Below are 26,178 nucleotides of genomic sequence, written 5' to 3' on the forward strand. Positions count from 1 at the left end.
CATGGCTGCCCAGATGCCCTAGATGGGCAGACCATGGTGAGCAGTGCTCTGTTCTCCAGGAATTCCTGTTCTAGCTTGTCTTTCTGCTCTCCATCAAACCTTAACCTATGCTGAATTCTTTCCCTCAGAGCCAGTTCATTCCATTAACTTGTTATGGGTCAATGAAGGCAAATAAATGTATGAGAATAAGTGTATTCATCCCTTATAATACATTTACATGTTAATTTTTTAAATTAAATTGGTGTAGATTTTAATGCTATGGTTAAGAATGAGGGCTTTGGAGTGAGACATGGATTGGAATCTGCCACTTAATACCTGTAAGACCTCGAGCAAGTCACTTAGATGCCCTAAGGCTTAGTTTCCTCATCTATAAATAAGAGATATAAATAGTACCTCATCAATCTCCAAGCATCGTTGTGAGCACTACATAAAACTGTCTTGGTAAATTACGTGCCTGGCATGGCACCTGTCATACAGAAAACACACGGTTAACTGGCCGTTCTCAAAGTGCGTTCCCAGACGCCAGCATCAGCACCACCAGGAATCTGTTACAACCGCACAGTCTTGGTCCTGCCCCAAACCTACTGAGTCAGAAACTGGGTGTGGGGCCCGACAGTCTTTGTTTTAATATTTGTAGGTGACTTTGACGCATGCTAAGTTTGAGAATCAGTGCAGTGCCAGTAGTTAGTGTGTGTTTACTCGCTCAGTTTTCAAGCCCACGGACAGAAGCCCACCAGATGCCACTGTCCATGGGATTCTCCAGGCCAGAATACAGGAGTGAGAGCCATTCCCTTCTCCAGGGGTCTTCCCAACCCAGGGATCAAACCTGGGTCTCCTGCATTGCAGGCAGATTCTTTACCATCTGAGCCACCAGGAAAGCCCATAGGCCAGTAGTTACATGAAAATAATATTCTTGTGTTGTGTGTACTCAGCTGCTTCAGTCGTGTCCAGCTCTTTGCGACCCTATGGGCTGTAGCCCTCCTGGCTCCTCTGTCCATGGGATTCTCCAGGCAAGAATACTGGAGTGGGTTGCCATGCCCTCCTCCAGGGGATCTTCCCAACCCAGGGACTAAACCTGCATCTCTATGTCTGCTGCAGTGGCAATCGGATTCTTTAGCACTAGCGCCACCTAGGAAGCCCAATATTCTAGTACTTATATCATTGTATTGTATTGATACTATTATTGCTTTGTCAAGGACCATGCAGAATACATTAGTTCAGCTGTTTTCCAACCACGTTCTGAGAAGCTTTGGGGTTCACGGTGACCTCTGAAACCGTTGAGGAGCAGATCCCAGACAAGGATCTAGGTTGTCCCCCCAGCTCCACTCTGATGAATGAGCTCCACTTTGTCAGTTTCATGCTTTTCTGCTCCATTCTGTGTTCAGTTTGCTGGACACAAGAGTTCTGCTCTCAGATAAATCTTAAAAACCACTTCCTCATCCAAAATGCCGATAGGAATTTGGCCAGACTGTCTGGGAGAGATAGGCAGTAGGAAGGTTTTCCCCAGTCCTGCCCTGCTTTCCAGTGTAGACTGCAACCAGCATTCTTTGGGAAGCCTGCTAGGTACCTTTTGTCATATATCATGTCATTAAATCCTTACAAGGTGTTCTTTTCCCTCATTTCCAAGGGAGAAAATAAAAACGCAAAGAGGTTAAAGAAGCACAATCAAGGTCACACAGCAAGGGCAGCTTGGACTCAAGGCCAGGTCACTGGATACTGAGATTGGTTCTCATTCTCCAAGCCTGACTGCCGGTCACACCTGAGCAGATAGCCTCGCCCTGCAGGAGAATCACCTATGGGGGCATTGCAGGGGTGTTCAGATGGTACTTTTGGACTCACACATTCTATGTGTGAGCTGCCACAGGCAGCTGGCTTCTGTGCCACCATTTGCTCACACCAAGGCCTGGGGCAACTGATTTGTTTCTTCCAAAGTGAGTCATAGTCACGGGAATTAGAAAGTTCTAATTCAGAGGGGCTTTTCCCTATTTGCTAAATCAGTCAAACTGGGAAGATGATCTCATCACACTGGTATGTAGGAACTGTGAGCTGAGAGTACAAGTAACTGAATCCCAACCCTATAACCATGCGAGCTCAACCGTACGGTCTTAGGCAAGTCTGCCCCTTCCGACCTTTGTCAAATGCCTAAATAAATGGCCGGACTCACTGCTTATCATCCAAGTTGGACTTGGAAACTGCATTAGGTGATATTGAGAAATCTTTGAGCATCTTAGAAAGATATACTCCATAAGTATTTCACCATTAATTGCAGCATTATTTATTCATTGACTAAACCATGCCACAAATGTTTTTGAAGACTCATTTTTGCCTGTAGTTGTACCAGATTTTACCAGGTACTAATAACACAACTGTGAGCAAGACTGATGTGGTCCCAGCCTTCAGGGAGCCTACAGAGGGGTCGGGGAACCTCTGCTAATGGTCTATCCTATGTTGATCATACAGAAGTATTGTTATGTATTTATTATGTGCTGGGCACAATACTAAGTGCTGCACACAAATTATTTCACTTAATTCGAACTGTATAGTCCTACAAGGTAGGAATAATGATCTTCAATTTACAGAAGAGGAAACTAAGTTTCGGAAAGTTTAAGTAACTTGCCAAAGTAGAGTCTCCTGTTACTACATGGCAGGATCTATCTGACTTCAAGGCTGTTAGCTTCTATCACATAGGTATCTACATACATATATATCCACACACAAGGAATTTCTCTGTTACAGTGCCTGCAAGGATATCTGGCCTATAATGAATTAATAAAAAGTCATTAAATAAATATGCCCATGTGGATCAAGCTAGAGAGAGAGGTCCCAAGTGTTGAGATGAATGAGGGTGGTGGGAACTGTGTGAGCATTCTGAGGAGGTGGGGACAGTGTGGGCGCCACCCAACTGCGGCCTGAGATATACGTGTAGGCAGAGGAATGCCCCAGACTGACTGAGCTGCTGAGAAGCCACAGCGCTGGAAACTGTGGCAGTGGTTGTTCAGTTGCTAAGTTGTGTCCGACTCTTTGCAACCCACGGATTGCAGCACGCCAGGCTTCCCTGTCCTTCACGATCTCCCGGACTTTGCTCAGACTCATGTCCATTGAGTTGATGATGCCATCCAACCATCTCATCCTGTGTCACTGGCTTCTCCTGCTGCCCTCAATCTTTCCCAGCATCAGGGTCTTTTCCAATGAGTCGGCTCTTCATATCAGGTAGCCAAAGTATTGGAGCTTCAGCTTCATCATCAGTCCTTCCAGTGAACATTCAGGGTTGATTTCCTTGCTGTCTGAGGGACTCTCAAGAGTCTTCTCCAGCACCATAGTTTGAAACCACCAATTCTTCAGTGCTCAGCCTTCTTTATGGTCCAACTCAAATTGTTGGTGTCGGAAGTTTTCAGGGTGTGATGGTGGTGACTGGGGGGAGATAGGAATGATGGACACTAACCATCTGTCCCAGCTGTCATCACAGAAGGACATTCCATCAGCCCATCCCCGCTCCATCGCACAGACTGGAAGCTCTGTCCACCCCAGTGGTGTGAAGAAGGTGGCTCCCTGAGAAGGCTGCTGTGACAGCGTGCTGGCTGCTTTTCTCCTGCTCCTTCATCACACCTGTTTCTCCAGAGAGGTAGCCAGTTTGCTGGGCCAGCCATACAGAAATTATTTACCGATGGTCTCTGAGTGCAGGATGCGGTGAAAAGATGATGACGGTTGTCGGCTGCCTTTATCACAAGGCGTCATATTTGCTCCTCCCTTCGTCACTTCTATGCTTCATCACTTTAGCTGCTCAGCTTTAAATAACACTACTTTAGAAAAGTATGTTAATTTAAAATTCCCATTTCTTGCTTGTTAAAATCAGGTTACTCAAGATCCCTGGCTAAGAGAGCTTTTAGTTGAGGCAGTCACACGACAAAGGTGATATCACTGTTACCTTCTTGCTCGGACGATAGCAAGGCGTTGCTGAGGATCCAGGTGTGCAGAGAAGAAAAACCCAGACCCTGGAGACTGACAGAGCTGAGTTAAACCCCAGGTGTTACTTCCTGTGGCAGACTCACTCAGATGGACCCCCTCATCCGCGCTCCTAGTATTCACACACTTGTGTAGTCTCCCCTTGAGTGTGGGCTGGCCTAGCAACTTCCTTCTGACCAATAAAATATAGCAAAAGTAATGAGATGTCACTTCTGAGATTAAGTGCTAAGAGATTGTAGGCTCTGTCTCATTCGCAGACTCGCAGTGGCCTTTTCAGCCCCACACACATTGATGATGTGAGCAGCCACATCACACAGGCCCCCAGGACAAGAAACTAAAGTGGCCTCCGGCCAAAAACTAGCAAGGAATTGAGGTTCAACAGCTCACAAAAAACAGAATTCTGTCCGCAAGTGAGTACCTTGGAAGTGGATCCTCACCAACTGATCTTTCAGATGAAACCCCAGCCCTGCCTGACACTCTGATATCAGCTAAGATGTGCCCAGGGTCCTGAAGCATAGAAACTGTCAGATAACAGAAGTGAGTTGTTGTAAGCTTCTGTGTTTGTAGCAATCTGCCATACAGCAACAGGATACTAAGACACTTCCCTTCTGGGTGAATTTGGGCAGGTTAATTCCACTTCATAACCTCAGTTTTCTCATCTGTCAAAAAGACACAGACAATAATAAAAATGATATGTCTGCCTTTGGGGAAGTGAATGAGGATCTGTGCCTCAAAGTGTGCACACGTTGAAATCTCCTGAATGAGCAAGGGATCTGGGCTCTGCCTGGGCTGGCGTTTGAGGAAAGGGGTGTGTGGGGTGGTTGGAGTTACTCAGGGGTGGGAAGGACTTCCCTTCAGCCCTGAGTATCTTAGAGCACACGGGTCTAAAGGCAGGATGTCCCCTTATATGTGAAATCTAAAAAGAAATGACACTAACTTATTCAGACTTGGAGAATGAATTTATGATTGCTGGTGAGGCAGGGGGAAGGGATAGTCAGGCTGTTTTGATCCCTAGGTCAGGAAGATCCCCTGGTGAAGGGAACAGCATCCCACTCCAGTATTCTTGCCTGGGAAATCCCACAGACAGAGGCGCCTGGTGGGCTATAGTCCGTGGGGTCACAGAAGAGTCGGGTATGACTTAGCAACTAAACAACAACAGCTAATGAATGAAATCCTGAATGTTGCCTAAGGAAACCTTGCTGCTTCCACCAGAAACATTCCAGTTGCATGCTGCAGCCCCCTCCAGGAGCTGGGCCTTCAGGAAGGTCTTGGGAAAACCATCAGGCTACCTGATAAACCACCGCAATTGTTGTCCTGCACTGGCCCTGGCCACCATGCTACAGCATTTAGCTGGAGGGCAATTACATTGCCCCTTAAGAATCAGGCACAGCCAGAACTCAGTAGCCACCTATGGTTTATGGCCATTTCCTTACTTAAGTCAACTGGAGCTAGACAGTCCTTGGTTTTTGGTGCAGTTCATTCTCCTAAATCCAAACCCGACATAGTTCCCTGAATCTGGCAGAGCTCAGCTGTGAAGTCGGAGCAGGAACGTAAGCTGCTGCTGCCAACTCCTCTGACATCACGCCAGGGCCATCCTACCATTGTCTGTGGCAGAACAAGGCCTTTCTTTGGCAGAGGTTTGCAGCCCCGCCCATCAGTGCCTGCTGGGAATCTGGCTACTTCTCAGCAGGCCCGAGAGCCTCTGAGTGCCCCAGGAATGCCCTGTCTATAAATAGAAGTCCTTTGCAGGGTTTCCATGCTTGGCAGCCTGAACAGCATCTGTACCATGTTATACATCCTGCACAGAACCAGCTGCGGGCCTGGTGGGAAAGATAATCTTGGGAGAGGAGCCTGCACTGTCAGTGGGCAGCTGTGTAAACTCCCTAGCCTGGGGCCATCACAGATAGCACTGGGGCCAGACCCTTGCTGCAGGCAGCTGTGCTGCGTTTCACAGCGAGGCCAGGCAGCATAGAAGTTGGACTGGCGAATACTGAACCTGATTCTTTTATCACTTCAGACTCACTGATCTCCGTGGACAGAGATTCCAGTTGGGTCTTTGTAAACAAGTTACCATGACTTGGGGGCTACCTGAGGTCAACACAGACCCCGCTGGAAGAAGATGCTATCCGTGGACCCAGTCACAATCAGAACCCAGTTCTGCCATCCAGTGGCCCGGCTTTGAGAAGATGTCAGAGCTCTAATACAGCTCTATCAAACCAAAATCCCTGTTCCGCATCTTTGAACATAGCAGGGAAATGCCAATTTTCTACAGGGTCTAAAGCAGAAGGGTCAAGTTTATGACTGGAGTGACCATTCCTGGGAACCAAAGCCTGATCCAATAGCCACAGGCAGAAGGGCAGGCCTGCAGTGGGAGAGCATGTCCGTGCAGCACTGAGAAGGGGGTGCAATCCTAGGAGCAGGAATCAAGAACCAATTGGAAAGGAAAATGGAACAAGGAACAAACAAGGTTCTGAGAACACTGAATCGCAAAGGCCAGTTATGCTAAGAGCTTTCATAGACTCAGTCACCCAGCATTGGTGGACTGGCCATAATGAGGACTTCAGGAATGTGCCCTACCCACCTAGTGATGACTAAGTTGTGGGGCTGGGGGTGGGGAATGGTGTGGATTCATGGAAGAGTCTTTTAAAGAGAGAGAGTTGGAAAAAGGGGCCTTAGAGTTCCAGGGTTCCTATGACTCTGAAATCAGGTGAAGGGGGCTGAATATATATAGTTCTAGATGCAGAAACCCGGGTGACTTTATGCTATAGATTGAATGTTTGTGTTCTTCCAAATTCACATGTGGATACCTAATCCCAATGTGATGGTATTGGGAGGTGTGGTTTCTGGAAGGTGATTAGATTGCGAGGGTAAAGCCCTCACGTGTGGGATTAGTGCCATTAAAAGGAGACCCAAGATCTTCCTCACCCCTTTCACCACGTGAGGACACATGAACCAAGCAGATCCTCTTCAGACACTGAATCTGCTTGATCTTGGACTTCCAGTCTCCAGAACTGTAAAAAATAAATGTCTGTTGTTTATAAGCTACTCAGTCTATAGCCTCCTATTATAGCAGGTTGCACTGATTAAGAAACTTTAATGGAACAATGTCACATCAATCTCTCACCACTGGCTTGGAGGCACATGAGCCATTTTCCTACTCTCCAGCCTTCCTGCTCAAATGGGGCCATTTCTGAGTCTTCCCAGAGATGGTGTGTAGCCAGGCAGCCTTGGAGAGCAGCACCAGCCACCAGAAAGTGAGTGTCTTGTGTTGGGGGGTAGCTTCTCTCCTGACTTGGATATTGTACAGAAAGTAGAAGGGGCCACAGCATATATCCTTGCCTTCCCACCAGGATGTGTCTGGGGCCAGGGCTGCTTCATGACTGTCTTACCTACTGATGACACTTCCTGGAGGATCATTCAGGGATCATGGGGTAGAAGCAACGAGACCTGTGCCATGCATCCACTCCTGGGAAGTGTGTCCGGCTCACAAACTGGGTTCCAGGATGACAGTAAGAAAGGCTGGATGAAAAGGTGATTCCTAATCTGTCATTCAAAGCAATGTCCAACTCTTTGGACTCATGCCCCTTCGGCAAATGGCTAGAACAAAAAATAAATTAAAACAGGGCTGTCACCTGGGTGGCACCCTCCCTGGGGTCAGCACCCTGGACCACACACCCAGGGTCTCATGACCTCACGCTGGCAGCCTCAGGCCAATACTGGCAGGTGGTGGCAGCTAAGTGGATGCCTTTGGTGGACAACTGGGCCTGTCTGTGGACACTGGCTCACCAGCTCCCACTTGGGAGTCTTGCAGGGATGGCTGTGAGTTCACCCAGCAAGGAGAACACCAGGTGTCACCAAAGATGAGCCTATCAAACACATATAAGACACCCCAGAGGCCAACCTCAGAGTATTTGGGGGGAATCTGAGGAGGGCTGAGAACCGCTAAAGTGAGCATCAGAGCCAGAGAAATGAGAACTTGTGTCTGTAGCTGTGGCTGTCTCCTCACCCGCAGGCTGGCGGGGTTGGGGAAGATGAATGACATCAGTAAACGTCCAGAGGTTGGGAAACAGAATTAGTAACCCTGCCAAGAGGATCAATAGTTTCTGCCTCCCTGTGACATCACTGCTCCAAAGCATAGCACACTCTGGCACCAGATGAAAAGTTCTTTTTCTAGAAAATCCACAAAAGTGCCATTGTCTTGATGATGAACTAACACACCAAGGTCATTGTATCTCCCAGCAGCTGCTCTGCCCAACTCCACATCTGTACAGCTCTCCCTGGGCAGCAGGCAGGACTGTCCCCGGGAGAGGAGGTCCAAGCAGCAAACAGCATTCCTAACTCAGTGTTTCTTGTCTTGTGTCAAAATTCTGTCTGGAATCGCCAACACTAGCTTTCAAATGGGACTTTCAAGAGCATGTGGCCAACTTTGTTTATGCTTTTCCAGAGCTAGAGAGTGTGGAGTCAGAGCAAGGTTTGAAATGCACCCCAGGGAGTCAGCTTTCGTGCATTAAGTAAAGGTTTGGCCAGAGTTCTGAAGGGACTGGACCGCGTGGCTGGGCTGGATGAGTTCATTAGCACTGAGCTGGATGATGGCTCTGGCTCACTGATGGATAACAGACCTTATTTCAAAATCCTGGGAGGTGGAGGTCTAGAAGATGCTTCTCACTCACCACAAGAAGGGTGCTGGTTTGTGTTTCCTTCACAACAAGAGCTTTACACCAAGCCACTCATATTCCCTCACTAAGCACTTCTTGTAACCAGTTACAGGAGTCATTTGGGAGCTGACCAGAGTCAGAAATAGTCTTTGAAGGAAGGAGGAAATCAAGAGAACTGGAGAGTTTAGCTCTATCACCAAGTTTTGCCAAATCACCAACTTTCTTTTTGCCTTTTTTTTTTTGGCTGCATGGCATGTGGGATCTTAGTTCCCTGATCGGGGATGGAACCTATGCCCGCTGCGGTGGAAGCATATAGTCTTAAGTCCTGAAACGCCAGAAGTCTCCCAAATCACTAGTTTTAACCATACTGTAAAGAAAGCTATGAAATGGCATGGGTTCAATATAAGTAACGCTTTCCTACATGAATTTTCCTATGAGTTAAGACTACTTGCAAAGACGAACGACATATTTCTGAAGTAGTAATGTTGTCTATTAAAGGACTGCATCACATCTCCATGTTAAACTTAGATGAAATTTGAATGATAAAGGGCTTCCCTGGTGGCTCAGATAGTAAAGAATCTGGCTTGCATTGAGGGATACCTGGGTTCAATCCCTGGGTCAGGAAGATCCTCTGGAGAAGGGAATGGCTACCCACTCCAGTGCATTTTGAGTGAGATGTGTAGATGCTTGGTCAAGATTGTTGTGGCTAGGCAGATAATCATGTCACTGGATGGACTGGGATGAGATGTTAGTTGTTAGGAAAGGGTTACTGTAGCGGCTATAGGCATATGTCGTGTGGGTTGATGGGAGCTGGGTAGGTGTGTAGCTGCATAGGTACAAGCCGAGGTGGCTAGGCATGTTGCAGGGTGGGATTACGTGAGGCAAGTAGTGTGTGGCAGGGTGGGATGGAGCTAGGTAATTAGGCTGTGCTGTGGCAGATTGGGACATGTATTCTTGCCTGGGAAATCCCATGGACAGATGAGCCTAGTGGGCTATAGTCTATGGGGTGGCCAAGAATTGGATGCAACTGAGCAACTAACTTTCACTTGAATGATACAGTGCCCAATGGCAGGTGAGGTGGGAGAGGAGGGAGTGGAGGCCCGGTGGGTATGGTGGCAAAGCCAGGCCTGGGTGCGGTGAGGGTGGGGGTGGGGGGGAAGTCGTCAGTAGGGGGCCCCTGGTCAAGTGCAAGTCCAACCTGAAATCCCATTGCAGAGCAACATCGGGGGAGGCTGTGTAGTTTGTGTCCCTTCAGTTGTTAGATTTCCATTTCTGATAACAGGACCTAGGGGAGTCAGAAACTGTTAAACTGGACATTTTCCAGACATGTTTTAAAGTTGATTCTCCTCAAGAGTTTGTCTTTTTATAGCCCCCTGCAGCCAAAGTGGCCTGTACCATTTCTCAGCAGAAGAAACTCAAGATTGAAAAGACCAAAGTTATGTGAGAATCAAGACTCACATCCAAATCCCCTCTTTTCTTCATCACCATGTGACACTGTCCCCTTGTCTTTCTGATCCCGTGCAGTTTCATGCTCCCTGGAGAATTCCTATGCTCAAAGGTTTGGTTTTGACTCAGCTCCTTCATCTGATGCCAGCATCATTCGGAAAACAGAAAAGCACGGCTCCCGGGATCCAGCACCGATTCTCTGGAGCCCCTCAACAGTGAGAATGCTCGCTGGGTCCCACAGGATCCCAGCCATGAGGGATTATGTAGGATACTGGGGACCTCAGAAGCAGGGAAAGCAGGTTTGGGGCACCAACATTTCTAGGGGATGTGATGTGACCGGCTTTTTTCCCCCACATTAGTGGAGGAAACAATGGCAGAGATCATCCAAACTAGCAAGTGAGACTCAAGAGTCGATGGAATTTGCCTTTGAAGTGTTTTCCAATCCACACACCTGAGAAGTACAAGTGGTGCTGGGGTTACTGAGGGCGTGTGGGAAAGGGAAGTATTGGGAATTTGGCATTAGCAGATGCAAACTAGTATATAATAGAATGGATAAACAAGGTCCTATGGTAGAGCACAGGGAACTATATTCACTATCCTGGGATAAACCATAATGGAGAAGAATATGAAAAAGAATTTATATGTGTATTGTTGTTGTTATTTAGTTGCTAAGTTGGGTCTGACTCTTTGACCCCAAGGACTGCAGCACACCAGGCTTCCCTGTCCTTCACTGTCTCCTGGAGTTTGCTCAAACTCTTGTCCATTGAGTCATATATATGTGTGTGTATATAACTGAGACATTTTGCTGTAAGCAGGAATTAAACACTATATTGTAAATCAACTATACTTCAATAAAATTTTTAAAAAGCAAACCAACCTTGAGATACAGAAAGATTAAAAAAAGGAGGGATATCAATCATAACATATACCTTTTGTTGGAAGGATTGTAGGAGTCTAAAGGAGCTTAGTACAGTGCCCAGTACTTAGAAAGGGCTTTATAAAATTTGTTAAAATAAACTATCACACATAACAGTGCATACGGCTGGGGTAATATTCATTTAGAACCATTTGCTTGATAGGAGAATGATCGAAACCTCCTCGGGCTATTCCATACTCACAAAGGATGCAGCAACACTGAGGAGCCAGGTAACTTCAAACCTTGTCCACACTCAACAGAATCAAAGAACACCATTCTGAGATCTAGTGGTAGCAGCGAGACTGCTGTTAAAAGTGAAGTGAAGTGGCTCAGTCGTGTCCAACTCTCTGCAACCCCATGGACTGTAGCCTACCACACTTCTCCGTCCATGGGATTTTCCAGGCAAGAGTACTGGAGTGGGTTGCCATTTCCTTCTCCAAGGGATCTTCCTGACCCAGGGATCGAACCTGGGTCTCATCGCATTGTAGGCAGACGCTTTATCATCTGAGCCACCAGTGGTAGTAGAGAGACTGCTGTTAAGCCACTGCTAAAATGTTTCTCAGGGCAACAGGGGCTTCCACTATGCTTGTGACATGTTTTTTGTCCTTTCCACCAATCTTCCTCCTCAGGGAGGGGGTCCCAGCTCAGCCAAGTCACCCAGCCAAGGACAGCTGTCAATCCCACGACTGTGATGTGAGTTAGACCTAACACAGTAGAAACAATAAAAAACCTGAACAGATGGGGAAATGGGGAGAGACGGAAGGAAAGGACTTTCTATTCCTTCTTGGGCTAAAAGGAAACCCTGGGGCAACTCTGGGAGCCATTGGGAAGCCCCAGGGCTCCCTGGTTTTGGCTTTGTCCTCCGGTGGTCTGTGACATTCTATGCTGCTACTGCATGTTGTGTCCTGGGGCTTCCAGGAGCCTCGACCAGTTTTTAGGGGCTCCCAAGTACCTTCTGGCCAGATGTCCTACAGACACGCAAATCCTTCCCCACCCACCCCTGGTCTGTGCAGGCCTCAGGGAGCCTGACTTGAGACCTGCTGGGACCCGTCCTTGGCACCCAGAAGTTGGGTTGGAAGCAACAGGGCTTCACAAAGCCTGCCAGCTGATCACCAGAAAGGCCTGGGCTACCTGAGAACACAGAGAGGTCTTTCACCTGGCTCAGAACAAAATGAAATATGCCATCCATCTTCTCTCTGGCACTTCCCCAGCCCTTCTCAGAGGGAGCTAAATGCCACGCTTCATTGATCGGTCAATAAGTCGTGTTTATTGAGCTGACAGTGTGTACGTATGGGGGTGGGGGAACTGCAGAGAAAGATGGATGAGAAAGGAAGAAAACCAACTGGGGTCAAATGCTAGGATTCATGTATAAAGAAGGGACTCTACACCTTTCCCTCCTATGCATAGCTGGGCTGCTCGCTCCTTTCGTGCTATGCTGGGGGTCTGCTTTCTTGCCTTTCCCAAAGGCTCCACAAGGAAATGGGGGAGAGCCTCGCCAGCTCTAGGAAACCCTTTCTTTATGTGATGCTGACCTCTAGAGGCTTCCAATTAAACAGCATCCCAAAGGACCAACTTTATTTTAAGGCCTGTTTTTTACATCCTGCATGGTTGCCATATTTTCCTGGAAAACAAGGAGAAAATTTCTCTGCTTCTTTAAATGCTACCTAATATGAAATGCCGACTTTATTCTTTGACTGCCTAATTACAGCCTGCTCAGACTTTTAAGAACACCATTGCTTTTTGCTCCAGAAAAGGGAAAAAGGTAGGTTAGAAATTGGCAAAGTATTTCAAAGTTAGTATCTGACTACTTTGAAACTAAAAGGAAAAGCAGAGGGCCAGCTATTTGGGATGTATTTCTGGAGTTTCCAAAGTGATCAGGTGGCCAAACCCACTAAGGGAGACAGGAATGTTTGCTCCTCACCCATCACCCTAGTTCAGCAGGAGGGCACGGTGGTGGTGGGAGGGGGGCACGATCTGCCAGCCCCTCCTGCACACGTGTGCCAGCCCACTGGCTCCAGTTCTGGTGCAGGGCACAAACACTGGGTTTTGCTTATTTCATTTCAACCCATTGACATCCACAATGAAAACTAGGGACACTGGGAGGTCCCACTTGGCCTGACTTTATTAAGAAAACGAGATTCATTTCTAAAGGAAAGAAGACTATTCTTTACATCCCTCAGCAAATCCCCCCACATTTCCCCATCTTGTTACAGGTTTTTACTCTGTTTTTAGTATTTATTTACTTGGCCGCACCAGGCCTTAGTTGTGGCTCAAAGCATCTTTGATCCTCGCTGCTGCATATTGGTTCCTTACTTGTGGCACATGGGTTTTTTTTTTTTAGTTGTAGTAAGCGAATTCTTAGTTGTAGTATGTGGGATTTAGTTCCTTGACCAGGTATTGAACCCAGGAGCCCTGCATTAGGAGCACAGAGCCTGAGTCACTGCACCACCAGGGAAGTCCCCTATCCTGTATTCTTGATCACAAAAAGAAGGGACATGTAGGAAGGCAGGAGAAAGTATCCAGGGATGTCAGCACTGGAGCTAATACACATCTACTCTTTTGGCTGGGGTCTGTCTTTTTTTGTTGTTTTATTATTAGTGCTTACTTTTTATAGAAGCTTTAGAATCACAGCAAATATGAGCAGAAGACAGAGATTTCCCATTGATCCCCTGTCTACACACATGCGTCACTTCTCCCATTTCAACGTCCCCCACATAGTGATGCATTTGAAGCCTACGCTGACACACCTTATCACCCAGAGTCCATCATTTACATCAGAGTTCACTTGGTGGTGTATATTCTATGGGTTTGGACAGGTTTATAATTATATGGATTCACCATTACAGTATCACAGAGTAGTTTCCCTACAAATCCCCTCTGCTCCAACTATTAATCCCTCTCTTTTGGACTCTTTATTTCTAAAAGGGACCTTAGAGAACACGGGTTCAAAATGGAGAAATAGTTTTGCCATTGTTGTTCGTCCAGCCCTGGTCTCCTGAGAAAGCACTTTCCTTATAAACTTTGTTTCCCTCCTGCCCTGATCTCAGTAGCCAAGACATGTCCCCACAGCACTACTGCCCGGAGGGAACTTGCAAATGAATCCATACTCTTGTCTTTACAGATGAGGAAACAGAGATGGGGGGCGGGGAGGTGACAAGCCTATGATCACACAGCCGGTCAGGGAGGAGACTGGGCTACAGCCTTGTCCTAGGACAACCGAGTAGAGAAAGAGTCTCTGCTAAGGGAGCACCAGGCCCAGCACTCGGATAGAGTAGCAGGTTTGCATTTTTAGAAATCTATCTGTGAGGGACTTCCCTTGTGGTCCAGTGGCTAAAACTCCGCCAGGGAGTCCAGGTTCGATCTCTGGTCAGGGAACTAGATCCCACGTGCCACAACTAGGATCCGATGCAGCCAAATAAATAAATATTAAAAACCAAAAGGTCTATCTGTGAGAGTGCTCAACCAACAGTAACAAGGGAATTCTCTTGTAAGAAAGGCTTTGTCTGGGGAAGACCACATCGCTGCCACTAAGTGAGGTCTGCAAGCTTGCACACTGCCCACCACTCAGTACACTCTCTAACAGCCATGTTAAAATGAAGAAGCACAAATCAAGTTACCCGAAACACATACATGAGCTTCTGGGCTGTGTCTATTTCAGGCAATCGCAAATCTAATTTAACAATCTATAGAGACCTATTCATTTGGGGAAAGAAACTTGCTCTTAAATAACGGGACTTATTACCAACTTCCAGATTTATTCTTTAAATGCCACTGTTTCTGAAAAACAAGTGGGAGGAAAGTAGTGGGAAATAGTGTCCTGTCATCACAGAATGACCACAGGTTTCTAATTGGTGCCATAATGGATTCCTGATTAGGACAAGGGAAAAAAAAAATCTAAGGTTTGAAGGAAGAGTGGAAAATTACTAAACACCAGCTGCAGCATCAGAATAGATTAATGTTTCCAAATACATCAATTATTAACATCTGAATCGTATCAGTGGTTGTTGCAATCACGTCCTCACTCGCCCACTCCCACCCCAGCCAGGCCCCAGCAATAGCGACCACAGAGCTGGCTGATGATCCCCAGTTCCCGTCCCCCTTCAGATCAAGTAAGGTGTCCTTTAGGACCAAACGTGGTGGAGACGGTAAACAAGAGGCACATGTCACCAGAGATCGGAAGGCTCTTTAATAGCAAGCGTATGGTAATTACATCGTTGGATGAGATCCTCACCCACAGGGGAGTGAGGAAGGAGCAGGTGTAGACAGGGTTCAGTTTGGGGTTTACACTGCTGAAGCATCTAACGAAGGGCAACAGTTTTTGGCAACCCATTTCACAGTTCTGTAATTTACAAGAGATTTCTTCGAAAAGAAATATAAAGGCAAAGAAAGCATACACACCCTGCATGAAACATTTCTCACCTAAAAAACAAAAGCCCCAAACCGTTCCTTGCTTTTGCTTCTTATGCGGATAGCTCAGCGCTGCTCTCTTACACAAGTGAAGACTGGTTCACAGATGGTTTCAGGTTTTCCCTAGAACTGACGGTTTACTCTCGCCTCTAAAACGCTGAGGAGATACAAAGCACTGCTCTGTATCTTATCTGCCTACCTATCAGAAGGTATTTAAAGTAAAAACTGAATCTGAAGAAACAAAAACAAAAGGAAAAAACAGGCAAAGGCAGTTTTTACAAAGAACAGACCGTCAGCTTTCTCCGTGGTACTGAACAACTTGAACGCACAGTTCTCAGCAAATTGTGTTCATTTGTGTGTGGCCTGGCGCCTGCTTTTAACTACTTGTGCCTATTCAACCATACCGTGCTTTAAATGGACTTTCTACAACATGAAATGCTCACGGGTCCTGTTTTTGTAATCCAAATGTGAGTGATATCCAAATGTGATATAAAAGACAATACCTTATTTAACAACCTGCCCAATGAACATGAGCTTTAGCAATATATTTTACCACAGACACCACGTTGCCACGGATACCAGTGGCTACGGGCATTCTGGCAAGTCTGAGAATTAGTCTGCATAAAATCCAGAAGACTTCAGCCTTTCACCTCATACCTGGTATCACCAAGATAACTGATTATGTCTTTATGGAAGAGGATTTGTTTTTAATGCAAAACATTTGAGGCTTGTCTGGTACTCTGGAGACTAACCAATCAGGCAACGGCATCTCTTTGGAGTTAACACTCACTAGAGGGAAGCGGGATCTGGGATCCACTTGCGTTTCAATTGTGCTCTTTCTACAATCCGGGAGCGTGGTGGAGGAGGTGGGCTCTGCCCTCTGGCCAGCGGGGACATTTCTGATACAGACCCTTCTCTGCAGCAGACAGCGAGGTCAATTTCGGTTCTCCTGCCTGCCAGGTGATCAGAGGCCCCTCTCAGATCTGACAGCACTTTGGAAACATAGGCTTCTCTGGCAGGTGGTTTAATGAGGAACAGAACTCCACCAATTTGCAGGCCATCCACTGTCTCCTTGGCTGGTGTGGGGGTGGATTTTTAAAGCCACAAAGCCACCCCCAACTCAGGACTCGCCTCTCAACAGGCAAGCAGTCCCTTATCAGGAAAGCAGGCCCCTGGTGAGATAGCCAGGAAAATAGTTCTCTTGTACTTTAAATAAATAAAGCCAAGAGGCAGTTATGCTATAAAGAGTCAGACCCTAACTCTGTCATTCTATTGGACACTTCACTCCTCTCCTCCTACCCCAGGTTAAGTCCTGCCCATTCTTACGTGTCTTCACTCAAACCATGGGAAATCAGGTCTGTTCCTACCACAGCTTCCCCACCTGTACATTTTAATATGCAAGATTTCTAAAATAGAAATTCTGACAATGCTCTAATATTGCAGCTCCCCTGGGTCCAAACACTTTGTGCTCTCATGAACCAGAAGCAGAATTTAGAGATGTACTTGTGCTGGGGAAAGGTTTCTGCTCCTATGTGGACACTGACTGAGAGGAGAGAGGTTTCACTGGCAGACACTGGAAACTTTGATTCTGGCACCAAGACACAAGGAGAATCCCTAAATAAGAGACTTTTCATGTTCTAGACATGGGGGGAAAAAGCACTATGTGCTGCTGGGAGCCTGGAAGACTTGGGTGGACACTGGGGTCTCCAGGGTGATCACAGGGATACTATGGGGTCTCACCTCCCTCCAGAATCTGTTCTTCGACTCCCCAAAGTCTCTTCAGTATGATTAGTAGGCAGGGAAAGTAACTGTGTCACCATTAGCAAAATGTTTCTGTGATTCACTCAAACCTGGGATCCAGGTTTTGTAATGTGATCACAGGCATGACTTCACAGTTAGCCCACAGTGATTGATAAGCAACCAACCATCCCCCTATTCACACACCCACCCACACTCACACACATGCCTGCGCATATATACTCAGTCACTTCCTATTACTTCTCTCTCTCCCTGGATAACATGGCAACAAAGTACTCATCTTTCACTATCTCCCAGCTATTCCTCATGTGAATTCCCCTTCTCGGTTAAGTTAAACTTGTTCTACTTCCAAAGTCCCAGTCTGTCAGGGCACCAGGAAAACCCTTGCCTTCCACAGCAAAGCACACCAACTGGAATCAGTATGTTTTCCATGATCCTGGGGGCCCTCCTTCACCTTCTCACCCAAGGAAGAGAATCTCATCAGCCCCTTAGCATTGGGGCTAAGGGGCTGCGAACACTCACAGACCAACACAAACAAGATTCATAAGGTATTTCCTTTGCATTCTTGAAGAGTTTCCTTGACTGTAGCTCTTGATACACACACACAATAAGACAGTTAAGGAAGGGCAGTGGTTCAAGCAGGAAGGCAACCACCACCTGCTTTAGGTGAGTGAAGTCACTGGCCCAAGGTCACGGGCAGAGTCAGGGCTAAATCCAGGTCTGTCTCCTAACTCCTGGGTCTCCGCTCCTCCCATGGTGCCACAGAGCCTCTCCGCTCAGTGTGTTTATGTGTTTGTGAGAGTCTAGCCAGGGAACCGCTTCCATAATGAGAACCACAGGCTGCTGCGTCCCTGACCAGCCAGCTGAGGCTCCACAGTGAGCAGGCTCTAGTGCCACCCGGACAGAGAATCCACAGCGCTGGTGGGTGTGTGCACGTGTGCACGTGTGTCAGCGTGCACTGGAGCGGATATGCACACTCAGAGAAAACGAAGCTTTAGAGGGAACAATCTGATTCGCAAAGTTCTTTGGGGTTTTGTCACAAAAATAAGAAACACACAGCGATGTTCCCCCCAACCCCTGGGGGCAGAACAAAGACCAGATTTCTCCCCGGCATGGAATGGCTGAGTTAATCTCAGCTCGATTTTTATAAACAGAGAACATTTGCATAATAATACCAAAATGCATCTGGTCAAAGCCTAAACACTTTTTTCATAAAATACATTTTATATTAATGTCCATTCCATTTTTGAACATATGTAAATTTAGATTTTTAAGCCTCGAACTACAAAATTTCCAATTTACCTCTGAATGGAGCAAGCTAGTCAAGCGTCTTCATTTTGGTGGCAGAAGGCATCCTTTCGGCCTACTGTGTGAAAATGGAGCTTATGAATCTGGGTGCTACCTATGGGGAGGTGCAATTTCAATCACCTGTGCTCAGGTACACAGCCAATCAGAACACGGGCATGAGAGCAAGGCATGGAGTCTGCTCACCCCACTGGATGAAACCTCAAGGTTTGTTTTGTTAACAGGCTACTCTAAAGGAAATTCATTTCACTTTAAGCTAACCTTTAATATGTCTTTCCAAGAAAAAAAAAATCAAGACAAAACGTGGGCACTGAAGCACGGATGGAAACCGCGAAATTATTTTACCCGATGACTTAAAACTGCAGGACACCATTTTAACCACAAGCAGCTGTGCTCCTCACAGCACCAATCAATTAAACAGAAATTGTTGAGATAATCAAGTTTACACCGACATGCCTGGAAGATATACAAGACTCCCATGAGCTCTGTGGCCTCTACTGCTGCTTTCTTAATCTAAAACTTTGACAACCCAACAGGCACATGTGTGCATGTTAACAACAGTTCCACCCCAGATGTTATGACTTGTCAAGTGCTGTAAAAGAGGCAGTCCACATCTTTTATTAAAACCAGAGATGCAGAAGGGTCTAAGAAAAATGAATGTTTTAAATAATTCCATGTTAGCATTGCAAAGAATTTCCCCACTCGGTGTTTGTGGCCAAAAGGTGACAGCAGTGTTCCCAGTTATTATCACAGTTGTTCCTGTGAGTTGTCTGACTATTTTGATCATTAAAACTTCCCCACTGAACCAAGCTAACCCATGATTTAAAAAGTCCCACCTTCATATCACTTTATGACTTCACTGCAATTGAATTCCTCAAAGCACTTGATTACAATTTTTAAATAACTTATAGAGTGGGATCTTTTTCTTGACTTTTTTTGAAAGAATAAGAGATGAATTAAGGAAGTAAAGAAGGATTCCATCATATTTAAAAAAAAATTTTTTTATCCTGGTTTATTTTCCTTTTAAATTCATCTATGGCTTCAAAGTTTAAGTGGCACTTGGAGCTGGGATGTTTTCATAATTTAATAAGTTGCCATCTTGTTATAAAGAGAGAAGGTAAATGTTTCATATGGGGGTGGCTTATAAACATTTTCAAGAAATCAATAATTTATGTCATCCCATTTATATTCTCCACTTTAAAAGTAGCTTTGGAATCAGCATGTTTTAAAATAATTGAACATGCAGGTAATGTTTCTACCTAACCATGAACCAGTTGCTCTATACCCAGGTAACTCAGTAATGGCAGGACACTTCAACAAAGGCTTCTTTGCTTCTCTTACCCTCTTAATCCAAAATTAAGTCATTCTCCTTTTCTGCCCGTGTATTTGCACTTGGGCAGTTTTAATGACTAGATATTAAAACTCATGCTTTATAAGCAAAACCTTCCACTTACACACACTTAAAAGGTACATTAAAAGTGCAGACTGCATTTCTTCTCTGCCATGCTTTCCCTCAGTAATGTCACCTGTGATGACTCAACGCATATCCTTAATACATTCAGAGTTCTCGACATTCGAGTCAGCAAATGTTAGTTCTCCAACATAAACTCAAGAGAGAACAGTCAGCCACAGAATGGACTCTAAATTCAAACTGGCAAAGGCTACCGAGACAACTCCATAGAGACCCACTGAAACGGGAGTAAAATTCAGGTCACTTCTGAGCAAAGCTCATCCCAGATATTGTGTGGTCATTAAAAAGGTATTTCATATTAATTTGGATGCTGGGAGTCAGACGTCCTGTTTCGAAGTGCTAATGCAAAATGCTAACCCAGGAGCTCACGACCCCACCCTAGGTACACGGGGCTCACTCTCCTTCTCAGGCGGGAGCCCTCGGAAGTCTACTGCTGACTGACCCCCATCTGGGGGTGGTCCGCTTCTGGCTCCTCCTCTTCCACGTCTGCACTGTACTCCTCAAAAGCGTCGTCATCTGCATCCGGAAGCCCCAGTAACTACAGGGGAGAGAAGAGAAGCAGCTGTAAGTGCCAAGTGGCCAAAAGGCAGGAAGACAACCAAAGGCAGCTGATACAAATTCAACAGCACTGACGACAAGGGAGGCAAGGATACACAATGGAGAAAAGACACTCTCTTCAATAAGTCGTGCTGAGAAAACTGGACAGCTCCATGTAGAAGAATGAAATTAGAACATTCTCTCACATCATATACAAAAATAAACTCAAAACGGAGTAAAGATCTAAATGTAAGACCAGAAACCATAAAACTCCTAGAAGGAAACATAAGCATAACACTCTTTAACATAAATTGTAGCAATATAGTTTTGGATCTATCTCCTAAGGTAAAAGAAATAAAAGGAAAAACAAACAAATGGGACCTAATGGAACTTAAAAGCTTTTGCACAGCAAAGGAAACCACTGACAATACAAAAAGACAACCTACTGAATAGGAGAAATATTTGCAAATTATATGACTGATAAGGGATTAATATTCAAGATACATAAACAGCTCATACAACTCAATATCAAAAAAAAAAAAAAACAATCAAAAAATGGGCAGAAGACCTGAGATACAGATGGCCAACAGGCACATGAAAAGATGCTCAACACTGCTAATTATTAGAGAAATGAAAATCAAAACCACAATAATATCACTTCAAACTTCAGAATGGCTGTTATCAAAAAGTCTATAAACAGCAAATATTGGAGAGGATGTGGAGAAAAAGGAACCGTACTACACTGTTGGTGGGAATGTAAATTGGTGCAGCCACCGTGGAAAACAGGACGGAGGTTCCTCAAAAAGCTAAAAATAGAACTACCATACCACCCAGCAATTCCACTCCTGGGTATGTATCTGAAGAAAACAAAAATACTAACTCAAAAAGACACATGTACCCCAATGTACACAGCAGCATTATTCACAATAGCCAAGATACGGAAGTAACCTAAATGTCCACCAACAGATGACTGGATAAAGAAGACGTGACACACACACACACACACACACACACACACTGGAGTTATTACTCAGCCATGAAAAAGAATGAAATTCTGCCACTTGCAACAACATGGATAAACCTAGAGAGTATTATGCTTAGTGAAGTAAGTCAGATAGAGAAAGACAAATACTGTTATCACTTATATGTGGAATCTAAAAAATCATATGAATGCATACAACAAAACAGAAAAAGACTCATAGAGAACAAACTTGTGGTGACCAGTAGGGAGAGAGAAGGAGAAAGGGGCAAAACAGGAGTAGGGGGTTCAGAGATACAATTACATGTAAAGTAAATAAGCAATAAGAATATATTGTATAGCATGGGGGATTATAGTCATTGTTATGTAATAACTTAAATGGATACCTGAAACTAACAAAATGTTGTAAATAAACTATATTTCAGTTAAAAAAAATTCAACAGCACTTAACAGGACTCAGTACAGCAGCTATGGATATCTCATGGAAGTCAGCTACCTTCGTAATTATTTTCATAAAATTATTTGATGGAAATGTCAATTGCTCAGTGGATTGGTGCTCACAGGGCTAGTAGGTTTTATCAGAGAGTCTAGAGAGTCTCTACTTTTAACTATCATCCACATATAATATTTATGCACACACAGATATCTGGGCTGTCAGCAGCAGTACAATGAACAGTGCTGACTATCCCATCAAGATGTTAATATCTATTCCCCTCTATATTTTTTCCTATAAAAATTCATGATGTATTATTCATAACACACATGTAAAAACACAGAAACTACTAAAACATTCAACAAAATGGTTAAAATAAATTATGGTGCATCCATAAAATGGAATCTTATATATCCACTTAAAGTGATATTTTTGAGTTATCTAATGATATAAGAAAATGTACTGGACTTCCCTGGTGGTCCAGTGATTAAAAATCCACCTGCCAATGCAGGGGACACTGGTTCGATCCCTTGTCTGGGAAGATTTCACTTGCCTCAGGGCAACTAAGCCCACAGGTCACAACTGCTGAGCCTGTGCTCCAGAGCCCCGGTCCCACAGAAGAAGCCATCACAATGAGAAGCCCACATACTGCAACCAGAGAAAGCCCAGGCACAGCAATGAAGACCCAGCACAGCCAAAAATAAATAAAAATAATTTTTAAAAAATGTTCTCATGTGTATAAAAAAGATGATGAAAATTACATTTTCATTATGACACAATTTTTTTTTAAGTATATACAAATGCAAAGAAAAAAAGACTTCAATGAAATAAGCCCAAATTTTAAGAGCAGTCTTTTAGGCAATGTGACTATGGATAATTTTTTTTCCTTTTGATCTTTCTGTATTTTCCAAATGCTCTATAATTATCATCAGGGAAATTCACAATAAATACACAGTAAACATTTTCTTGAAGCACTGGCTGGTCCTGGTTAGAAACTGTGAGTGCCCCTTGCTGGGTCGGTTCAATAGGGATGAATGCTCTGGTGTGGGCAGGAAGCCATGGCTGTGGGCATCTTGGCCCTGTCTTGTGATCCAGGGCTGCCCTTTCTCACATGTGGCCCCTTGGTTGATCATTTTTAGGCAAGGATCAACCATTTTCAGGCCACTTCACTGAATGGCCCTATGATCCAAATACTAAATGCATTAGAACAAAGCAAGATGGACTGTTCCGTTGACTCTGCACTGCCTCCCAGCACCCTGCCATCTGCCCCCTTGCCATTCCCTCTCAAAGACTTCAAGGAGGAAAGGGTAAGCAGAGTCCTGACCAAAGTAACACCTTTACCCTGAAGTTCTCAGACCACAACTCTTTACAGGTCTCGGAGAGCCCTCTGAACATACTTGGGACAAAAATCATCTGCCGGGCATCATTGATCATATGATGCACAGGGTCTGCCAAGGCACCACAGCCAACTGCAGACATGAGCTCAGAAGGCTGCAGCTGTCTCAGAGACACTGCTGACTGCGGAGAAGGGCAGGGAGGGCACATCTTGTCTCCACAGTGTGCATCTATCTTGTGTGTGCTGGGGAAAGGGAGAAGCCCCTTTCTCCTACCACTGTCTCCCTTCTTTATCTTAGTGGATGGAATAAAAGGTAAAGCTGCACTCCAAGGAGGGAAAAAAGATGGTTGGTTACCATGAACACAGTTGACTAATATTTCGGTGTTCAGTTTCAAGAGCTGCTGGATGACACAGCAAGGTGAGAGTATCGAATGAACGGTACCACTGAAGTAGCTGATAAAACATAAATATTGTCGCTGTGACCAAGAACTTCAGAGTCACCAAAATGCTAAAAGAAGACTCATAAATTCAATAAGAAATGTAACTTCTCATTGTACTGAAGGGATGCTCCTTGAAAGAGGAATGGTCACTGGATTCCTTTTCAGTTAACAAATCTGACGGGCTGCCAGGAGCCTTGGGTTCAGGACAATTCTGAGGCTCAGTGGGGAAGATCCTGTTTGGTCAGCAATGGCTGTCACAGGCACAGAAAGTGCAGCTGAGGCAGGCATCTATATATTGGCCATCTTGTCCTAAAGTGACATGCCATTGATTAGCCTCTGTCATTATACTTTACATAATTCACATGGACCCCAACTGTAGGTATCCCTTAATACCCACCCTCTCCTCAGCTTAGGTTGGCTTGTAGAAGAGGTTCCAGCAAGCCAAGCATGAAACCCTACCCCTCTCCTCTGCCCAGCTTCCCACCTTATCTTGTGTGTGAATCCAAAGCACAAAGGTCTAGGTCCAGAGCATCAGCCACACTGGGAGGCCCTTCTCTTTGGCAGGAAACATTCAGATGCTAATTTGAGAGCTCTTGGGCTTCCAGGAGTGCTAGTGGTAAAGAACCCGACTGCCAATGCAGGAGACATAAGAGACACGGGGTCAATCCCTGGGTAGGGAAAATCCCTTGGAGGAAGGCATGGAAACCCACTCTGGTATTCTTGCCTGGAGAATCCCATGGATAGAGGAGCCTGGTGGGCTGCAGTCCATAGGGTTTGCAGTGTCAGACACGCCTGAACCAACTGAGCACGATGCATGTACCCCCATCCTTACATATAGAGAGAAAAGAAGTAGCTCTCAATGGCTGTCAGGACATTTCAGGTACCTTAGTAAAGGGTCTGCAGATTCATTGAGAGGTTCTGTGGAAAAGGCACTAGACCTGGCAGCTGGAAGCCAGGGTTCTGGTTGGGGGACCCCACCTTTGCTGAGCCTCAGCGTCCTTCTCTGTAAAGGACAGCTGCTCTACTCCAGAGAAACTATGGAGATTAAACGAGAAAGTGAATGTGGCCATGGTCTGCAAACCATAGAGCCTCATATGAATCATCTGGTTACAAAGACTTTCTGTTTCTCATTTTAAAGCACAGCCAGTTCAGTGATTCAAGGGGACTAATGATGCATGAGTAGCCTGTCTCCACCCCCTGCTTCTTCTTCTCTCTTCTACTGGGCTTGCTTCTAGACCCCCTCATGGCTAATCAGTCCTAGGAAGTAGGATGAGAACTAAGAAACTCAGTTCTATCAGCCTCTTCATTTGATTCCCAGGCTTCCATTCCAAGGAACCAACCAATTCTGTCATACTTCAGATTCAATCTAAGAGTTAATATTGGTTAGGCTACTGTGATAGGTACAGTATAAGCAGCTTTCTGTACCTGAATTCCACACGTCTTCATAATAATCCTATGTGGTAGGTATTATCTCTCCTTTACAAAGAGATGTTGAGTAAATTTGCCCAATGTTACCCAGGAAGCGTCAGAGAAGGATTCAAAACCAGGCCACTGGGTTGTAGACTTCACATAGCTAACCACTAGGCTACCTGGGAGATTCCCTTCCAGCTGTCCATGCTATTTCTTTGGCTGGAGGCTTCAGTGTTTTCAACTGAGTAATAAACATTAAAAAATTCAATATGCAGTGTTAGCATCAACATTTATGAGTATGTACAATTTGGAAGCATGCAGAGGAGAACGAAAAAAGCATAAGAGCAAGAAAGGACACCATACAGATATGTAATAATCTAGCATTGCCACCTCTGCCTCCACTCTCATCTATGGTAGATAAATCTAACTTCTGGGTTACCAGAGGTGGGGGTGGGGTGGGGAGGGAGAACTGGATGAAGACAATCAAAAAGTACAAACTTTCAGTTATAAGTTATTAATAAATAAATACTAGGGATGTAATGTACATCATGGTAAATATAATTAAACATTGCTGCATGCTATATAAGAAAGTTGTTAAAACAGTAAATCCTAAGAGTTCTCATTACAAGAAAGAAAGGTTTTATTTTCTATTTCATTTTGTATCTATATAAGATGATGGATATTCATGAAACTTACTGTGATAACTATTTTTCATGATGTATGTAAGTCAAATCACTATGCTGTACACCATAAACTTATACAATGCTTTATGTCAATTACATCCCAATAAAACTGGGGGGAAAAAGAATAGATTGAAGAGCCAGACTGGAAAAAAAATAAATTTAATTACTGCATCCAAAATTTTAACAGTCAAGAAGACATATCAGAAACAGGAGTATAAACATACTGGGAAGAATCCTGAGTCCTTGCTTTAACTGCACCCACACATTCTTATAAGGAAAAAGACAGGCCAAGAAATCCTGTCAAGTATATTTAAATTACTCCTGATAGAATCATTCACTTTTATTTTAGTAAAATTTTTTCACTTTCCTGGAAAAAAATCTTTATGATTGCTCTGGACAATGCTCTGGACAATGATAACATTCCCAGGGTCTTGCTCCT

At 45.0% G+C, this 26,178-nt stretch overlaps 1 protein-coding gene across 1 annotated transcript in view; it reads right to left on the reverse strand.

Moving 5' to 3' along the window:
- Positions 1 to 15,143: 15,143 nt before the first annotated feature.
- The window catches only part of MTURN (maturin, neural progenitor differentiation regulator homolog), a 32,997-nt gene continuing 21,962 nt past the window's right edge, over positions 15,144 to 26,178 (reverse strand). Inside the window, exon 3 of the mRNA XM_019958820.2 lies at positions 15,144 to 20,459. Within this exon, the coding sequence (XP_019814379.1) occupies positions 20,349 to 20,459 (111 nt within the window). The 3' untranslated portion in view covers positions 15,144 to 20,348. The remainder of the gene's footprint in view (positions 20,460 to 26,178) is intronic.

This window comes from Bos indicus, chromosome 4, assembly GCF_029378745.1.
Source record: "Bos indicus isolate NIAB-ARS_2022 breed Sahiwal x Tharparkar chromosome 4, NIAB-ARS_B.indTharparkar_mat_pri_1.0, whole genome shotgun sequence".
Classification (NCBI taxonomy): domain Eukaryota; kingdom Metazoa; phylum Chordata; class Mammalia; order Artiodactyla; family Bovidae; genus Bos; species Bos indicus.